The 18,052-nt window shown below is 40.1% G+C and overlaps 1 protein-coding gene across 3 annotated transcripts in view; it reads right to left on the reverse strand.

Annotated features, from left to right (window-relative positions):
- Positions 1-18,052, reverse strand: part of PTPRQ (protein tyrosine phosphatase, receptor type Q) — a 198,853-nt gene that overhangs the window by 10,811 nt on the left and 169,990 nt on the right. For all 3 annotated transcript variants that reach the window (XM_018552932.1, XM_018552933.1, XM_018552931.1), the window contains 2 exons: positions 12,601-12,682; positions 10,149-10,239 (listed from right to left, as the gene is read on the reverse strand). In XM_018552932.1, the coding sequence (XP_018408434.1) occupies positions 10,149-10,239; positions 12,601-12,682 (173 nt within the window). The remainder of the gene's footprint in view (positions 1-10,148; positions 10,240-12,600; positions 12,683-18,052) is intronic.

Here is an 18,052-nt window from a genome sequence, read left to right on the forward strand (position 1 = left end):
ATTTTTAAATTTTTTTTTTTTTTACAGCAGCAGAGCCGCCGGACAATAGGAAACTATTGGGCGGAGCTAGCTGTCACTGCTAGCTCTGCACAATCGTTTTCTATTTACTTTTTTCTACTTTTTTCACTCTTTTTCTGTTCTGCTCAGTGCCTCTGAGGGACCGAGCAGAACAGCCGAGCTAAATGCCGATCGGCTATTCGCTCACTGCTGTTCGGGATCTTTCAGAATAGCCCGAACAGCAGTGTGAAGCCTGCCGGAGGTTCGGCTCAGCCGATCCAGATGTTGGATCGGCTGAGTCGAACTCCTTCTGCACTTCGGATCAGCCGAACATGCTGAGCATGTTCGGCTGATCCGAAGCCACACGAAGCAAGCCGATTTACGGCTGATTTCAGCCGATATACGGCTGAAATCAGCCGTACCAGCCTGAAGTGAATAGCCGAACGGTGTTCGGCTCACTTCACTTCTGATCGGTCATTCACTCGGCTGCCCTCGGCAGCTTTGTGAATAGACCCCATAAAGTATAAGAAATAATAATATATAGTTTACAGTTAGAGATATAGCATGCAGCATTGGTCATACACTATAAAGTCATTGTATGGTCAAAGGTTTATCATTTGTTTCTTTTGTTATCAGTGTTCTTATTCTCTTTTATTTCTTAAAAATTGCACAGATAAGCATTATATGGCAGTTAAACTATATTTAAAGCCATAACTGTTTTTGATAGAGAATGGTTAAAATCCCCATTAGCTTTAATTTTTGCATCTGTGTCTCATTGGGGGGATTTTATTTCCCTTCCTGCCCTGTAGACAAAACAGGAAACAAAAGGAAATCTTGCCAAAGTGAGGAAAATACCCTCCTAGACAGCTGTCAATGGAACAAGTGTTGGTAGTAGATGTCCCCTCTATTCCTTTTCTGGTGACAACCTAAAATGTTGGATTTTCCCCTAATTCCATTCTCTAGGACTAATACAGAGGGTGAGTATCCATAACAGGGACACAGACAGCAGTAAAACCTGATAGGTTCTAACCCCTCATCATGTCCAAAACTAAAAAAAAAAAATATTTTGGTTTAAGATATACTTTAAAGTTTTGGATAGAGTGGGGAATGGTTAGACACTCTATCAAGTTTTTGTTACTGTCTTTGCCCCGTTTGGGAGAATAACCCTTCTATCACCAGAAAAGAAAATGAGGAAATCCAACATTTTAGCCTTGACTCTATAACAATAGGTAAAATGAAAATCTTTACACCTAAGAGGGGAATTCTCCTCACTTCTCTAACTTCCTGATGCATCTTTGGTACAGGAAGTGAAGGGGAATTTCCCCAAAGGCACACACATTCACAAAAAAAGCCTGGCAGAGATTTTAACTTTTTCACACTCCATTCAAACTAAAAACAACGTTTTAGCTATACACAATTGAACACTTAAATTGAAATATATTCCTCAATAGCCACAAAATGTATAAATTCACTGTGTGCAATACATGCCAATGATAATTTGGATATTGCCTTGACAAAAGTACAAGTGACATTATCACTGCACTGTACATAGTCTGTGCAAAGAGCAGAGCTGTGGGAGGGACCCAGCAGGATCCACTCACTACAGGCTGCCTGCAGAAAATCTGCAGATCTGCTCAATCAGCTTCTTTGCAGCTTCTGAAGCTGGAGAGTGACACAAGAATGCGGAAGTGATGTATTATACAACACTTCCGCATTCTTGCAGAGGAGAGGGGACCGGAGGGAGCTCATGTACCGAGCTCCCTCTGATCCCGTGACACAGGCGGCCTGCTGATCCCGGGCTCGCACCGGGCACAGCAGAGCCCGGGATCAGCGAAACTCAATAAGTTCGCACTTTCGACACATCACCGGCCGTTTTTTTACTACGGCCGGCCCGGACGTGGTTAAAGTGTCTAAAGGAAGGACTACTCTTACTACATATAGCATCTATTGCAGCATTAAAGATTTCCAGGGAAACACTATTAGTTGCTATTAGTAACAATAATAAGTACTTTAATACATAAGACCCTATGAATCACGGGGGGCATATAGTAAATGTACACACTCCTGGGTAGCTTTGTCCTATGGAAAGTTACTGATGTGTTTACAATTACTATGGGGTGAAACATAAAATATACTCCCCACATTTCATACAGTGGTTTATGTAAGGTAGGATTCAAAATGCTTTGATAGATAAGAATATTAACACAACAGATGGTATTTCAAACCAAAATGGCAAAGTATGATGACATATAGCATCCTATCCAGTAATTTCACTGAGGAAAATGTCTGCTTGTTTACCAATTATTTTGGCTAACATGGTAGTTTACAAAGAATTATAGGTAGCGCTGTAAAGTTACATAAACGACTTCATATCTTGCTTTTAGTGCAGGTATGGACACTTTAAGCTGGACATACACTATACAATCAGATTGTACAATTTCTTGACAATCTTCTTTAGAACTACCAATGCTATGTAATATGAAGAAAGACCTAAACAACCTAATCAATTTGTATCAAATCAGGCATGCCCATGCACTGCATAGGAACGATGAGAATGTGCTGCCTGGGAGGGGAACACTAAAGCAAACCAATTGCATTGGTAAAGCCCAGGTTTGCACTACATAGTTGATGGTAGATCTAGAAAAGAGAGTGCAATCAGATTTTTCTACTGTATGGTCTGCTTTAAGGCAAACCTGTGCTTTATCAGTGCAATTGGTTTGCTTTAGTGTTCCCCTCCCAGGCAGCACATTCCCATCTTTCCTTTGCTCCCATGCCACCCTCTAAGCAGCAGGTATAAAGGAGCATGTGACTCCCTCCCCTTCCTCTCGTGTGACAGCACTGTTGCTGGGTAAATGGCACAACCCTGCCACATGGGGCAAGGGGTCATGTTTCAGCCATGTATAAACTATTAGAGTTACTCAGTATTTACACAGGGGTTCCTTTACTCCTCCTGTTTGCAGAATAGAGAAGCAGGAAAGAAAAAGTAAGGTGCTGATGAGTAAGGCAACATTAAAGTGAACCTGTTTCAATGTCCTGCATGAACAAAGCACATGTTCACTTTTAAACCTTGGAGCCAGCACACACCTTAATGCTGGCTGTACATATATATATGTGTCAGCAGGTCCACTGTTTTGTGCCGAGAGCACGCTCACTAGCACAGTCCCAGCATAGTGGCTAAGTTGACACCGGCTCCTAGTAACTATTAGTGATCAGGTGCTGGTGGCAGTGTGACCACTGTTATAACCAATCACAGTGATCCCATAATCGAAAAACCTTGTCATTCTAAACCACTTAAAGAAACAGCAGGAGCCAGTGAAAAGAGGTTAAATTGGAAATCCAGCCAAAAGGTAGAATGGGAAAGGGTTAGAACTTCTGTTTTGTTTTTATTAGAATCTGTCTTCCCACTGGAAAGATTTTAACACTTGCTCTTGTTCCAGTGACCTTATAAGAAAGTAAGGGGAAATCTCCCTAGTGTGGACAGAGAAGCAATAAATAAAAGTATAAAAATCAAACCACCTACAAAGCCATCCACAACTCTGCCCCTGCTATATCTCCAAGCTTGTCTCAAAGTATCACCCTAACCATCCGCCCTGCTCCTCTGAAGACCTCCTGCTCCCTAGCTCCCTCATTAATTCCTCCCTCTCTCATCTTCAGGACTTCTCTAGAGTCTCTCCCATCCCGTGGAACTCCCTACCACAACCTATCTGGCAATCTCTTACTCTGTCTGCCTTTAGGCGATTCCTAAAGCCTTATCTCTTCATGGAAGCCTATCCCACCTCAACCCAACCACTGAAGTATCACTTCCTCAAACAATGCATCCCCACGCAGCTGCCACCTTTTGGATCACTTGCCCCCTCACTTTTAGATTGTAAGCTCTCAGGGGCATGACCCTCCTTACCCACTTGTCTTAATTTGTATTGTAAATGTAATGTATTCCTTATATTGTAAAGCACTGCACAATTTTTTGGCGCTATATATATCATGTATAATAATAATAAAACCTGAGATTTTAACCTCTAGCAACTATTCAAAACATAAACGAATTCCACTTTAACATACTTGTAAATGTTATTAGCTGCTTATCTACATAATGTAAATATTGTACATTTTGTTTTATGGGGGTAGGTATAGAGATCATTTAAAGATCCAAGACATACGATAAATAATAGGAAAGCACAATGAAAGTGCAAACAGCTCAATAGAATCATATTATCATCAACTTCTAATTTTATCTTGCCTCATCCCTAAGTAAATGAGCTTAGGACATGCAAGTTTAACACTTTTCACCCTCTCCTGCACTGGGGGGACAGAAGGGACTTGGGACGGCTGTCAAGAAAAGAATGTTAAAGAGGTTGGTTTCTTGGGTCACATTACAAAGCTAAGACACTATTAAGTCTACAATTTCTTGCACCTGCATATAAAAGCCTGGGTGCAGAATTACTCAGACACTCTGCCTTGAAACATTACAAGGGTCATTTCAAGATCACACAGCAGTTGTAAGAGCAAAAGTATAACTTGTACTAGAAAAAAAAAAAACTAAGTATTTTTTTACTGTTACTCATATCGCCCAACTGTCCCTCATTTGGAGGGATTGTCCCTCTTTTTGAAAAAAAATCCCTCTGCCTCTTTTTTCTTCCCATTTGTCCCACTTTGGATGTTAAAAAATATTTAATTTCCAAAAGTGTTTTACTGCACTAAACCTTTCATCTATCCTCTAAATTATTGCATTTTGAAAAACTCATACAAAGGAAAAGTGGTAAAAAAAAGCACTTGTAGGTTTAGCCCATCATTTTTTGCATATCAATTCTTCACGATGGGTGTAACTTTTCCTGACATATTTTGTGCTGAAAAAATGTCCCTCTTTCTCATCTTTGGGAGATATGCATTTACTGAATTTGGAATGCAGAAGTTAAAATACACACAAAAAAAACAAGAAGAAAATACAGAAAACCTTGAGTGAGAGAAATCTAAGGGTTACCATTTCTGATCTTATGCAAAATGATAGTTGCCTGGTTTCAATACTGACCTAGAATATGCATGCTCTTCATGAACTCAAAACTCCTAATCAGCATTCCTGTTTTGAGTCAGAGTCTAACAAAGTATTGAAGCCTCTGGATCATCATGACAACCAGCATTATCATAAAGAGTTCAGCAATGAAAGCCTACATATTTCTTTCAGTACAGATTTTAACACATTCCCTGTACACATTCCCTTTCACCACTCTGTAACAGATTGTCATGTTAATGGAGGAGGAATTCTCTAGAGCATCACATAGTGATTGGCAGACTGTCTATTACATTTTCTTTGTAGAAAAACATTGTGTGGATCTATACTCCATGGCAGAGCTGGTGGCAGAGCAGCCAGAGATATATACTAGAGGTAACGTTCTCTTGATTGATTTTGTATGGACAAACATTTCCGCATTTGGTGCCTTCACTTTGATTTTTTTTTAAAATTGGCTGGGCTTTAGGCGTTATCAGTATGCCAACAGTAAAACCAACCCTTCTCCACTGTGTCAGTGTGGTGTGCACTACTTAAATTGTATCGCCACCAAAAATTAACAATTTACTATTTGGTGGCAAAAAACAGCAACTTGTATGTGATGTTTTAACTTTCTTCCCTACTATGAAGATCAGACGTCTTGAAGTGACCCAAGCAATTTAATTTGCTCACTGCAGATCATTCTGCTGGCTATCGGAAACCACTAATTTCTTTGGGAGGAGGGAACAGTAGCAAAGGAACTTTGCACTGGATCTTTACACCAGGGGATAGAGGCAAGCATAGCTTAATAACAAATTGTCCTGCCCCAATTATCTATGATAATCTATCAATCACAGCCATTTAGAAGTCTGTAGTGCATGCTAGGAAAACAGAAATTGTTAAAATTATCGTGCTATCACATTGGGCAAGTTTCTGACATTATGGACCCTATTGTGTTTATGAAATGTATATAGGCACTTGCTCCTTTCATGTAGATACCAAGACTTGTATGAAAGACAAATGTTGAAAAAAAGACAAAAGTCCTTCAAGTTCAACCAAATAATAAAAGTTAATCAATAAAATAAACCTTGCATCCTTAAAACCCTAAACCATCATTTACACAGTTGTTCTTGAAGAGAAATTATAATCTCTTAATGAAAGCGACATTATTACAGATTATAGAGCTCAACACAGTTTGAGAACAAGATAAAAACAAGTTAGATCTTGGTTTTTTTGTGTTTTCCTATCTGAAAACATTTATGTTTGCCCACTAGGCTAAACATGGTGCTCTCTGCAAAAAAACGTAACAATGATAAAACATCTGTTATGCATGGCACTGGAACTTTTGTGGGTCATGACCAAGAGGTTAATCATCCCATGTCTAAAGTATAACCTTGAAGGCTGCTGACAGCACAGTATAGAGAGGGGAAGAAACGTCTGAATGTTCAGCATTAAATGAAACAAGCTTATAACAGTAGATCTGTTCCAAACTGTATGTGTGCACACGAGTATTCCCCTGTTGCATTATCACAGAGTCTTGCTTAAAAAATAAAGAGAAAAAGAAGGCAAGAAAATAGATCTAAAATGAGAGTGTCAGGGTGTGTAGGGATTGCGTCAATACCATCTGCATTACCTAAATGAGATTTCCACCTGAACTCAAATAATACTTTCTGGTGGTGGATTTCAGCAACTTGTGCAGTTATGCCTTTGCAACCTTGCTAGGGAGAAATACTTATGAAGCTATACTGATATATTGCCCCCACTTGCTGTAAAGGTCATGTATAGTAAAATTCAGTTAAAAAAAAGTTTGCATAAAAGCAGAGCACACTATGGTAAAACTCCCATAAGTGACACTGACATGGATATATCCCACTGCATGTTTTAGAGCCTACCTCTGAGCAAAAAAATAAACTACCCCCACACTGCAAGGGTTAACTGCTTTTTTATGCTTAGGGGACAGGAGTAAAGCAGTTTACTTACCTAATTTCCACTTTCACAGACTCCAATGCTGGCGCTACAGTCTTGTACCCTGGTCCGGCAGTCGTAGGTCCGCATTACTACTGACCATAGACCAGCATTAGATGTGAAGATGCCGAGGGAGATTCCACCAACCAGAGCATAGGGGACAGAGGTGATCGCTGTCCTCCTGAGTAGTGGGGATCAGGTAAATAAAGGAACTTTACATGGATCTCCTAGGCATAAACAAGCAGGTAACCATTGCAAGGGTAGTTTTTTGGTTTGTCTTGAGATGGAATTTAATATATATTTCTAACTTTGCAGGAGACTTTCAAGATAGATCATTTTCAATCAATCAAATCAATGTCCTTCAAATTATGGTGATTGAATGATGGTCTTTATGCAGTTGTTCTCCACATTTAGCATTGGTAATGGCTCCTAAGAGTATTTGGAAATCACCTGCACAGTATTCGGTGCTGTTCATCAGAATGATTTTAAAGTAAATTTGTAACAAATGTTGGCAATTAAAAGTGGTCATATGATGAGAAAATGTATCAGCAGTGATTACTCTCAGTGAAAACTGCGTGTCAAAAACAATCTGTAGGCTCAGAGATATTGGCAGCACCTTGTAATATTTGAGCTTTGAAGGCTGAAGGGATAGGGATGTGGGTGGCACAGTGGCATAGTGGTTAGCACTTTTGCCTAGCAGCACTAAGGGTCCCCAGTTCTGATCCTGGTCAGGACACAATCTGCAAGGAGTTTGCATATTCTCCCTGTGCTTGTGTGGGTTTCTTCCAGGTACTCTAGTTTCTTCCCACACTCCAAAGACATGCTGGAAGGTAAATTGGCCCTCATATGTGAGCTAGGAATCTTCGATTGTAAGCTCCTTAAGGGCAGTGACTGATGTGATGCAACTATGTAAAGAGCTGTATACATTGTTTCCACCATATAAATACCAGATTTTTCTGTAAAAGTAAATAATTACATACAGGTGAAACTCGAATAATTAGAATATCGTGCAAAGTTCATTTATTTCACTAATGCAACTTAAAAGGTGAAACTAATATATGAGATAGACTCATTACATGCAAAGCAAGATAATTCAAGCCGTGATTTGTCATAATTGTGATGATTATGGCTTACAGCTCATGAAAACCCCAAGAACCCCAAATCCACAACCTCAAAAAAGTAGATTATTACATGCAATCAATAAAACAAGGATTGTACATAGAACAATATCGGACCTCTGAAAAGTACAAGCATGCATATGTACTCAGTACTTGGTTTGGGCCCCTTTTGCAGCAATTACTGCAATTACTTTTGCACGATATTCTAATTATTCGAGTTTCACCTGTATAACTTTAGCTGCCTATACCCAAATCTACTGATTGTTTTGATATGCAGGTTTTCACTTCAGGTAACACATGCTTAAAGTCTTATCTCTGTCAGTGACCCAATTGGGCATATTTTTCCTTCCCTTCCTGTCCCTTTGACACAGCATGGTAGCGTGATAGGTTGCCACCTGTGCAATATGTCTAACCGTGAAATTTCCTTGCTACTAAATATCCCACACTCAACTGTTAGCAGTATTATAACAAAGTGGAAGCAACTGGGAACAACAGCAACTCAGCCATGAAGTGGTAGACCACGTAAAATGATACAGCGGGGTCAGCGCATGCTGAAGCGTACAATGCGCAGAAGTCGCCAACTGTCTGCAGAGCCAATAGCTACAGACCTCCAAACTTTGCATGGCTTTCAGATTGGCACAACAACAGTGTGTAGAGAGCTTCATGGAATGGGTTTCATTCTGGACAATTTCATGCTCCCAACTTTGTGGGAACAGTTTGGGGATGGCCACTTCCTGTTCCAACATGACTGCACACCAGTGCACAAATCAAGGCCCATAAAGACATGGATGAGCGAGTTTGGGGTGGAGGAACTTGACTGGCCTGCACAGAGTCGTGACCTGAACCCGATAGAACACCTTTGGCATGAATTAGAGTGGAGGCTGAGAGCCAGGCCTTGTCATCCAATATCAGTACCTGACCTCACAAATGCGCTTCTGGAAGAATGGTCAAACATTCCCATAGACACACTCCTAAACCTTGTGGACGTCCCTTCCCAGAAGAGTTGAAGCTGTTATAGATGAAAAGGGTGGGCCAACTCAATATTGAACCCTATGCACTAAGACTGGGATGCCATTAAAGTTCATGTACATGTAAAGGCAGGTGTCCCAATACTTTTGGCAATATAGTGTATCTTACTAAAGAAGTGTGGGGGGTTTTTTCTGCATAACTCCTGGGGAGATTACAGACAGGAAGAGAGGAGAGATATCCCAATAGTGATACAGACAGCAACAAAAACCTGACAGAGGCCCTAAACTTTTTTCCAGTTTATCAAAAATAAAATATTGGGGGGGGGGGGGCCATTATAGCAAGTTCTGTTTTAAACTGTGTTTCAACTTTCACAGCCAAAATTCATTTTGTATTTGTTTACATAGCATAAGCTAAAGAAAAACCTTCCTGAAGCTTATATTGCTTTTAATTGGGTTAGGGATTTTAGGGTCTTCTTAAGGGTTCATTCACACTATGTGTGAATGTGCATTTTGGGATTCCTGTGGCAGGAACCTATGAATTTCTGTGGCAAGAATACCAAAAGTGCAGTTTAGAAGCAGCGGCGTTCACCTGTTCAAGTTAATGATCAAGTGATAGAGGCGGCATTTAAAAAGTTCCTGTCGCAGGAATTCCGATTATGCCGTTTAGAATTGGGGGTACAATTTCTTCTTGCTTACCTTTCTTTTGTTATGTTAGGAGGCGTTATGAGGAGTGAGGGGGCTAAAGGATTACAGCCCTGGCATCTGCATTCATATGTTAATTACATTAATGAGAGAAACAAAACCCTCAAATTTCAGTCCTAAGTCTTTCAATGAGGACTGATGACTGTGAAGGTACTAGGAAAAACCTGGTAGCAGCCATTTTGCCTGCTGAAACAAAACATCTAAAAGATATGCTATTCAGTATGCTGTGTGTATAGGAACATACTAAAACATATACAGTAGAGGGGATTTCTAAAATGTAACTGCAAAAGTGGAAATATACTTTTAGTTGGGCTTCAAGCATTTTTTCATCAAATGACTGTTGACAACTTTCCTAAATACTGATCAGTGGATGTCTGTCATGAAATGCTCTGCAAGTGTAATATATTAGTAACATACATGGTTTTATGTTTGTAAAGCGATTCTTTGACCTGTTCCAAGGGAGATCAGCATCAGAGATTGCAAGATCTTCAAGAAATTTAGGAAGTTCCTGTAAAAAAGGAAATACACATGTTAGAAAGCCAAAAACCTTCATCATGGGGGGAACAATCTGAAGTTTTAAGTGGTAGCTTGCTACCTCCAGAATGTTTACGCTCAGTATTGACCCATGATTGACTACAAAATTAGTAATAAACTCAATAATGTTATTTGTAGGAATTAGCATGCCTGCAAACTAGGGATGTTCAGATACCAAGTACTGTACTCGGTACAAATACAAGTACATGTACAGATACTTTTCCAGCTCCAAGACTAGACTAGAGGAAAATGTAAAAGTTAGGAGGTAGCTGTCATTTTTAAGGAGCATACGGAGCTCTTGGAACTTGTACATCCCTGTTTTAATGTATGATTTTTTTAAATAAATATATATTAGGGATGCACCCAGAGACGTAACAATAGCCATAGCAGCCCATGCAGCTGCTATGGGGCCTGGGAATGGAAGGGGGCCCCATTAAGGATTGCTGAAGTTGCTGTTCTCACTGTCCCTGTACTCCATGTTACAATTTCAATCAAGAAGAGCTGACATCAGTTGTACAGGTCACCAATGGGCCCCATAAAAATGTTGCTGTGGGGCTCATTAGCTACAGTTACTCTCCTGGATGCACTGATACCATTTTTTTCAAGCACAAGTACTGATACTTGTCCAAGCACTCACAGATACAATTACTGATACATTTTTCTTTATTGTCATGTGACAGTTTTTTTTAGAACAATACAGACTAATGATTTGAGGACAGTGGTGGAGCGCCAGAGCCAGGTCCCAGCTGCAACCGCTGCAACCCTGGTAGTTCTCATGAAAATGTCAAGTATCGGCACTGGTATCTGAACATCCTTAATGCAAACTATGAACTTGAATAGGTGGAAATGCAAATATACCACCTAAAATTACATTTTAAATTAATTTTAAAACTTTTTAAATACATTTCTCCTCATATATTGTATATTATTTTTGCTAATAACTAATGGTTTTTAAACTAATTATTGATTTTATTCATTAAGACAGCATGTAAACAACAAGGGAAATAGAAAAAAAGTAAACTAACTTTTAAAGTGAATAGTCTTGATTATGGCAAAATAATGATCCACACATCATTAGACCTGCATAGTTATGGGATTCGGGGTTTGCTGCTAGCATGGGTTTGCAAAGTTTACAAATTGTAAACTCATTGCAGGCTTGCCACCAGAATTAAGGAACAACCTATAATGCAGTGCATAGCCTTTGCGTCTAGTCAATTCAGTCACAAGTGCAAAAAAATTGAAGGAATGGATAACCCAGCCCCCTTTCTATAAAAGGGTGGGCACATAGTAATCGTGTTGCCAGTGTGGTTGCTTTTTCTTATTATTTTGACATTGATACATGCCTCCCAAGACTTTTTTTAACTTTTTTTTTTTACACTTAACTTGATTGATATCACATAGGGGGATAAATAACCCCATATGTGATAGCCAATATACAATGACAGGTCCTTTTTATGGAGAGATCATGGGTCCCCAAGACCCCTAATGTCACCTTAGGACCCCTAAAGAAGCTGATGAAACAGAGATCTGCCTCTGGTGCTTCTAAATAATATTTTATATTTATATGAAACAGTTTGACTTTAAAAATTCACTCTTCAAAGTAAACAGTCTGTATTTCTTTAGTAAATCAACCCCAATGACCTGACATCTCCGCTGTAAAAAATCAGGGAAAGAAGTTGTCCGACTAGTCATGAATATTTTTATCAGTATTTTCTTCACAATTTTTATAAAATGTTTTAATTGTTGTTTTTTTTTATAAAAAAAAAAAAAAAAAGGAAAATGGAAAAGGAAAAAAAGGAAATTTCCTTTCCCTTTGCCTATCACACTCATGTGCCCAGGATGGAATGAAAATGACAACATTCACTTGCTCATATAATACAAAATACAAAGAGAGAGTAGAAGGAAGAAAGTAAAAAAAAACACTGGCAGGAATTTATCAAAACTGGAGCAGAAATCTTCTCTCTTCAGTTTGTTCAGTTAAGATTTGAAAATGAAAAATAGAAGATGATTGGTTGCCATGCACAGCTGCTCCAGATTTTGTCTGCTCCTGTTTTGATAAATCCCCCTCACTGTGTTTTATTAAAACATAAAACCCAGCTATCACATAAGCCAAGATAATTTTAGCCCTGTCCAAGTAATTTATTCTTTGGTACAATGTATCTTGTAAAACCCAAATCAGTGTAAAATTACCCTCTAAACAATCAGTCTGGTAATTGGGTATTGATTATCAAGGCCACAGTTTTTCCTGGTCTCAAATTCTTAAAATGGACATGAAATGTGACACATGAAAATGACTGGAGGCCTTGCGATGTTGCGACAACTGTTAGGAACATACCGAAAATTCTTCTTGAAACTTTACGTTGTTATTGGCGCATAGCTCCTCAACATGCTGCAGGAACGCTTTCTTACTCACAGGCCTAGGCAGAAAGGACAAGATTAAATTACACCCTGTACTGGCCTCACAATAACACCAAGCCCGGAATAATCGTATATTTGGTTTCGTGATAACGTGTAACACTATTTTACGTGCATCTTTGCTATACAGACCGGAGCTTACAAGTTCAACGTCTGTCTAATTCTCATAATAACATGAGTTTTCAGCCTGTGTAAATATCTCAGAATGACTTCTCAAGCTAAAACACACACATGCAAGTTTCACCCTAGAGAGAGACAAAGCATTTCTCCAGTTACCATGCAATTAGTCATGCTTTTATGATTTATACGCAGGTTGTCCTTGTATATGCATGAAAAGGCACCATACATTAACACTCATCACACTATTAAATCCACAGGCTTAGAATAGAAGGGGAAAAAAAACAACTTTGGTCAACTTACTTGAGTGATTTCCTATAACTAAGTAACCTGCAACAGAGATTACATTCAAATATGTCGAAGTGGGATAGTTTGGCATCCAAAAGTATTTTTGCATGATGCTGCTGTTTAATATTTATAGATGTGATATTCATTGCATAGCACACAGTACATGCAAAACTGTTTTAGTAATACGCAGATAAAAAAGAAAACTGTTTGACATATTACATCAGAAAATACTTATTTATTTATTTTAAAGTTAGCTGTAAAGTTTGACCAGTGAAAAAAAAAAGGATTTTTGTACTTACCGTACTTTGAAGCTCATTAAGAGACACAGGGTCAAAAGTAATTTAGAAACAACTGGTATCTCTCCAATCAGTCACACGATAACCAAGGTCCATAATGATCCAACGTAATTGTTGTAAATTCCATGTAAAGTTCCAAATACAAGGTATACACCACCATAGTATCTCTACCACTCCAACGCCTTTCATGCGTCTCACTGTTTGGGCTTTATTCATAGAGTCATGTCACCTCTATGATTAAGCCAAGATGGTGAAACATATTTTAAACTTTACATGGAATTCACAACAATAATGCTAGATTTTTATGGACCTCGGTTTTGTGCGGCTGATTGGAGAGATATTGTTTGACAAGTGGGAGCCCACTGCAGCTTGTACCCGATGTCTATATTGATGTGCAGTCAGGTGGAATTGGAGTGGTGAGTGAGACAACTGGGTTATACTGTCATCTACACAAGGAATTAGATACTGGCAAAAAAAGCTATTAGGCACTCAGGTAAAACCCTTCCACTCCCACCATGATTAAGTTTTGTAGAAAGAAATATTAGGAGTAGATCTCAAACACAAAGGGGTGGAACCTGTGCCCTCTGTGTCCCTTAATAAACTCCAAGAAATGTTTTTTACAGTGAGTACATAAAAAACATGTTTTTTCTCTCATTCATTGAGGGATCAGAAGTAATTCAGAGACAACTGGAAAGTCAAAAAGCAATCCAACTGAGGGGGGCAACAACAGTAAAACACTAACACGCCCACATAACAACATTGTGAAACCTGGGAACAGCCTGCTTGAAGGATGCCCGTATGTCAAAAACATGCATCAACTGAGGCCTGAACATCCACCTGGTTAAACTTACAAAATGTATGAGCAGAAGACCAGGTGGCAGCCTTGCAAATCTAACAAACATATGGCTGCTGCTGAAAAGCCCAAGAAGCACTTACAAACCTAGTATAGTGCACCTTGACAGTAAAACGTGGTACTTTGTCTTTAAAGTTATAGGACAGAATGATGATCTGTCCGAGTCACCTAGAAATGGTAGAACAATAAGCTGGTTCCGTATTACAGGAACCATAAGAAGCCCTAGGCTTCTTTTGTTGAAATAAAAGGTTTTTTTTACACTGCCAATTACATCTTTAATAAAGTTGTCCTAAGAAGCACCATTGAGACATTCTTCATCAAAAGGCATATGCAGTAAGAATGTTTTGCATTGTTATTCATAAGACCAACATTTTAGCCAAAGTATTCTTCACATATTAACAGACAGAAAACTTACAGGGAGTGACATAGATGATATCCACTAACCTGTCAACACAATAGTGTAATGCAGCAAGCCTAAGCTCTAAGTACTTAATAAATGAATGCTTAGTAAGGATAGTTTGTTTCCTTGGACATATTGCTTGTTCCATCTACAATCAAAAGTCAATAAGATTCAACATGGTATTTTTAAGTTTGGGAGCTATATTAGCAGGCTGATGCTCCTCAAGTACAAACTCATTCAACACATATTTTTGAGACTCTTTATCCAACAGCCCATTCACAGCAGAAGGCTCAGAGGCAGCCACAGCTGCAGAAATGTCCAGTAAAGGCTCAGGAAGGGTAGGCGTAGAGGTAGGCTTATTGCCCCTGCATACTGAGTCAGATATCATGGAAGTGATTTTGTTCAAAAAATGAAGCATAGATGTAGAAAACACCTCCCTAGATAAGGCAGAGGAAGAGGCCAGACCTGAAGAGGCTAAGAGAGACTCTAAATATAGAGTGGATTCAAGCAGGGGACAGTGATCAAGGCTATTGGTTTCAGGTCCCTGAGGAGGGGCACTACAAGCGGCCCCAGAGCTGCTAGTGGATCAAGAGCTGGAGATGCTAACAGAACCACTACCTTTCCATTTGATATCCTACATATTTAGCTGCAACGGAGGAGACTTATATAAACACACAAAGAAGAAACATTGGGTACTCATAAACCAGCTGCTGACACCAGGACAGGTATATAATGGGCAGAGGTGACTGAGTCACTGTAGAACAAACTTAGGCAATAACTGCAGTTCCCTTGCAAATGAAGCAATGGCAGGAAGAACTACCTTTTGCTGAAGGTGGAAAATGATAGGGTAAAGAACGAATGACCCAGCATGTTAACCCTTTCCGCAGAAACTGATGGAACAAGCAAAACAATGGTGGCACTGAACAGAGTAATACAGGATACTTGTCATGCTCAAATATGTAAATATTTTTATATATATATACATATATATTGTATATTAGGCATGCGCCGAAACATATCGGCCGAAAATTGCACTTTTGGCATAATGCCGAAAGTGTCATTTTCCTGCCGATGCATCGGCGCATCCCAGGTTTCTTTCCTCCCCGCTGGGTGCTTCTCTGTGTCCCAGCGGGGAGGAGAGAAAGTGTGAAAGCCTATCACGGTCCGGCAGAGTGTATGGGCGGAGACAGGCCGCGATGTCCCAGGAGGCTGTGCTCTCCTCCCTACACCGCTCCCTACATCAGCCTCCTGTGACAGCGTGTCAGAGAGGAGAGCAAGGTACAAACACTCAGCGATCAGTAATCGAATTAAAACATTTATAAAAAATAAACAAAAATAAAATATTTGAAAAAATTAAAATACATTTTTTTTCGGTATCGGTTTCGGCTTCGGCCTGACAATTTTTTTTATTTCGATTTCGTTTCAGTTTTAAAATTTCCAAACTGAGCCAAACTCTCCAGGTAGACTGAAAGACTGTGAACCAGATACAACTTTTCACTCCTGCTCCTCCTCTGGAAGATCCACCGCATCAAATGAAGACAAATCTCCCACCTCAATGATTAAGCCCAGGCGGTGAAACACGTAAGAGGTGTTGGTGGTGTGGGAAGTGAGAGCGCAGCTTTTGGCCTACTCTTGGTGAGACATGTGCACATGGAGATGGAATTGGAGCGATGAGATTGTGTTGTCTGAACTCGATCTCCCAGTTACAATGGAAATCTGACAACACCTTCTGCAAGAACGTGTTTACTGGGCGCAACACAATTCTGTTCTGAGAGCATGCAGCACCGATACCCTTCCAACTGAAGTCAGGGCAAGACAAAATGCAGTCCTTAAGGTAAGGTGCCACATGGTGCATGACTGTACTGGATCGAAAGGAAGATTAAGTAAGGCCTTCAATACTAACATCAAATCCTACTTTGGAAAAAAACTTCTTGGTGGGCGAATCCTAGCTACACCATTCGTGAACTGAATGATCAAAGGACATGTGCAAATGTTGAAAATCATTTTGCCTGGAGAAATCTAGACATTTTTTCCATTTTTTTTTTTTTTTTAACTGTACCTCTTGGATTTCTTCAGTGGTTTGGTATGTGGGCTCATTTCTCAAACCAGCTGCCAGGAAAAAAACACTCTATACAAAACAACAGAACCAGGGGCAAAAAATAACATAAGGAGACAAGGAACATATGGACAAGAGGTATGGTTCTCCAAAATCATCGCCTACTAACCTGTATTCAGAACGACCAGAAAGGAAGTCAGCTGTACTGTCAAACACAGAGGGGACCGGAAGAGGAGGGCCGGTGCTTTAAATAGGCCACCAGTGTCATTGCCTAGCAACCATGAGCTAAAGCAGAGACACCTGCACTCCAAATTTGCAAAATACGTCTATTTGTTGACGTGCATTGTGGTAAAAAACAACAAACGTTTCGGGGTCACAAAGGATCCCCTTCATCAGGTAAAACATACATCACTGTATGTTTTACCTGATGAAGGGGATCCTTTGTGACCCCGAAACGTTCGTTGTTTTTTACCACGATACGATGTGGGAAGAGAGATCACTGTATGTTTTACCTGATGAAGGGGATCCTTTGTGACCCCGAAACGTTCGTTGTTTTTTACCACGATGCACGTCAATAAATAGACATATTTTGCAAATTTGGAGTGCCGGTGTCTCTTGTTTAGCTCACGATTGTTACAACTGCCACCCGTTGACTACTGCAGCACGATGGGACCATGGACTATCTATTGCCTAGCAACCAGACGCTTGCCGGGAACCAACCGCCTCTTACAAGCTCCCGGCCTGACCAGGCTCCTCCCCCTGCCCGCCTGCTTACCGATACACGGCAAGCGTTAGGTGGCAACAAATTCCACCCCAGCTGGCTGACTCCGCCCGCCTGCATAGACACAGGAAGCAGAGGACAGATTCCCCTCTCCCCTGCCTGCCAGAGGGGCAGGACTAGGGAGTGATGTCAGATGCCACTAGAACACGAGGAAGCGGCCATGATACAAGGAGAACACCGGACTGGGAGAACAAAATCACAGCTGACACCTGCACAGATAAAACGAAAAAGGTATTGCAGCATAATAACAAAAAATGCCCACCTACATGAGGAACAGCAATTTATACTGTATAAAGGAAGCCAAGTACCCAGGCTCCATCTATAAGGCAAGCTTACTGCTGCACAGAAGGCCTTCTACCCAGGAGAGGCTGAACCCAGGTAGACATGATAAAACGCAGATTCAGAGGGACCCCAACATTTACTGATGGATCGAGGACAGAAAAAGAACATGGACTTCTTAGCTAAGGGCTCTTTTTAGAGTGGTGCTAAGGAGGGGTTAAGAGGGCGGAGATGACCCATCGTAGGATGACGAGGGCCAGGGAATATATATATATATATATATATATATACAAAGAGTCTTT

This window comes from Nanorana parkeri, unplaced genomic scaffold, assembly GCF_000935625.1.
Source record: "Nanorana parkeri isolate BGI_ZX_2015 unplaced genomic scaffold, ASM93562v1 scaffold101, whole genome shotgun sequence".
In the NCBI taxonomy this organism is placed as follows: Eukaryota; Metazoa; Chordata; class Amphibia; order Anura; family Dicroglossidae; genus Nanorana; species Nanorana parkeri.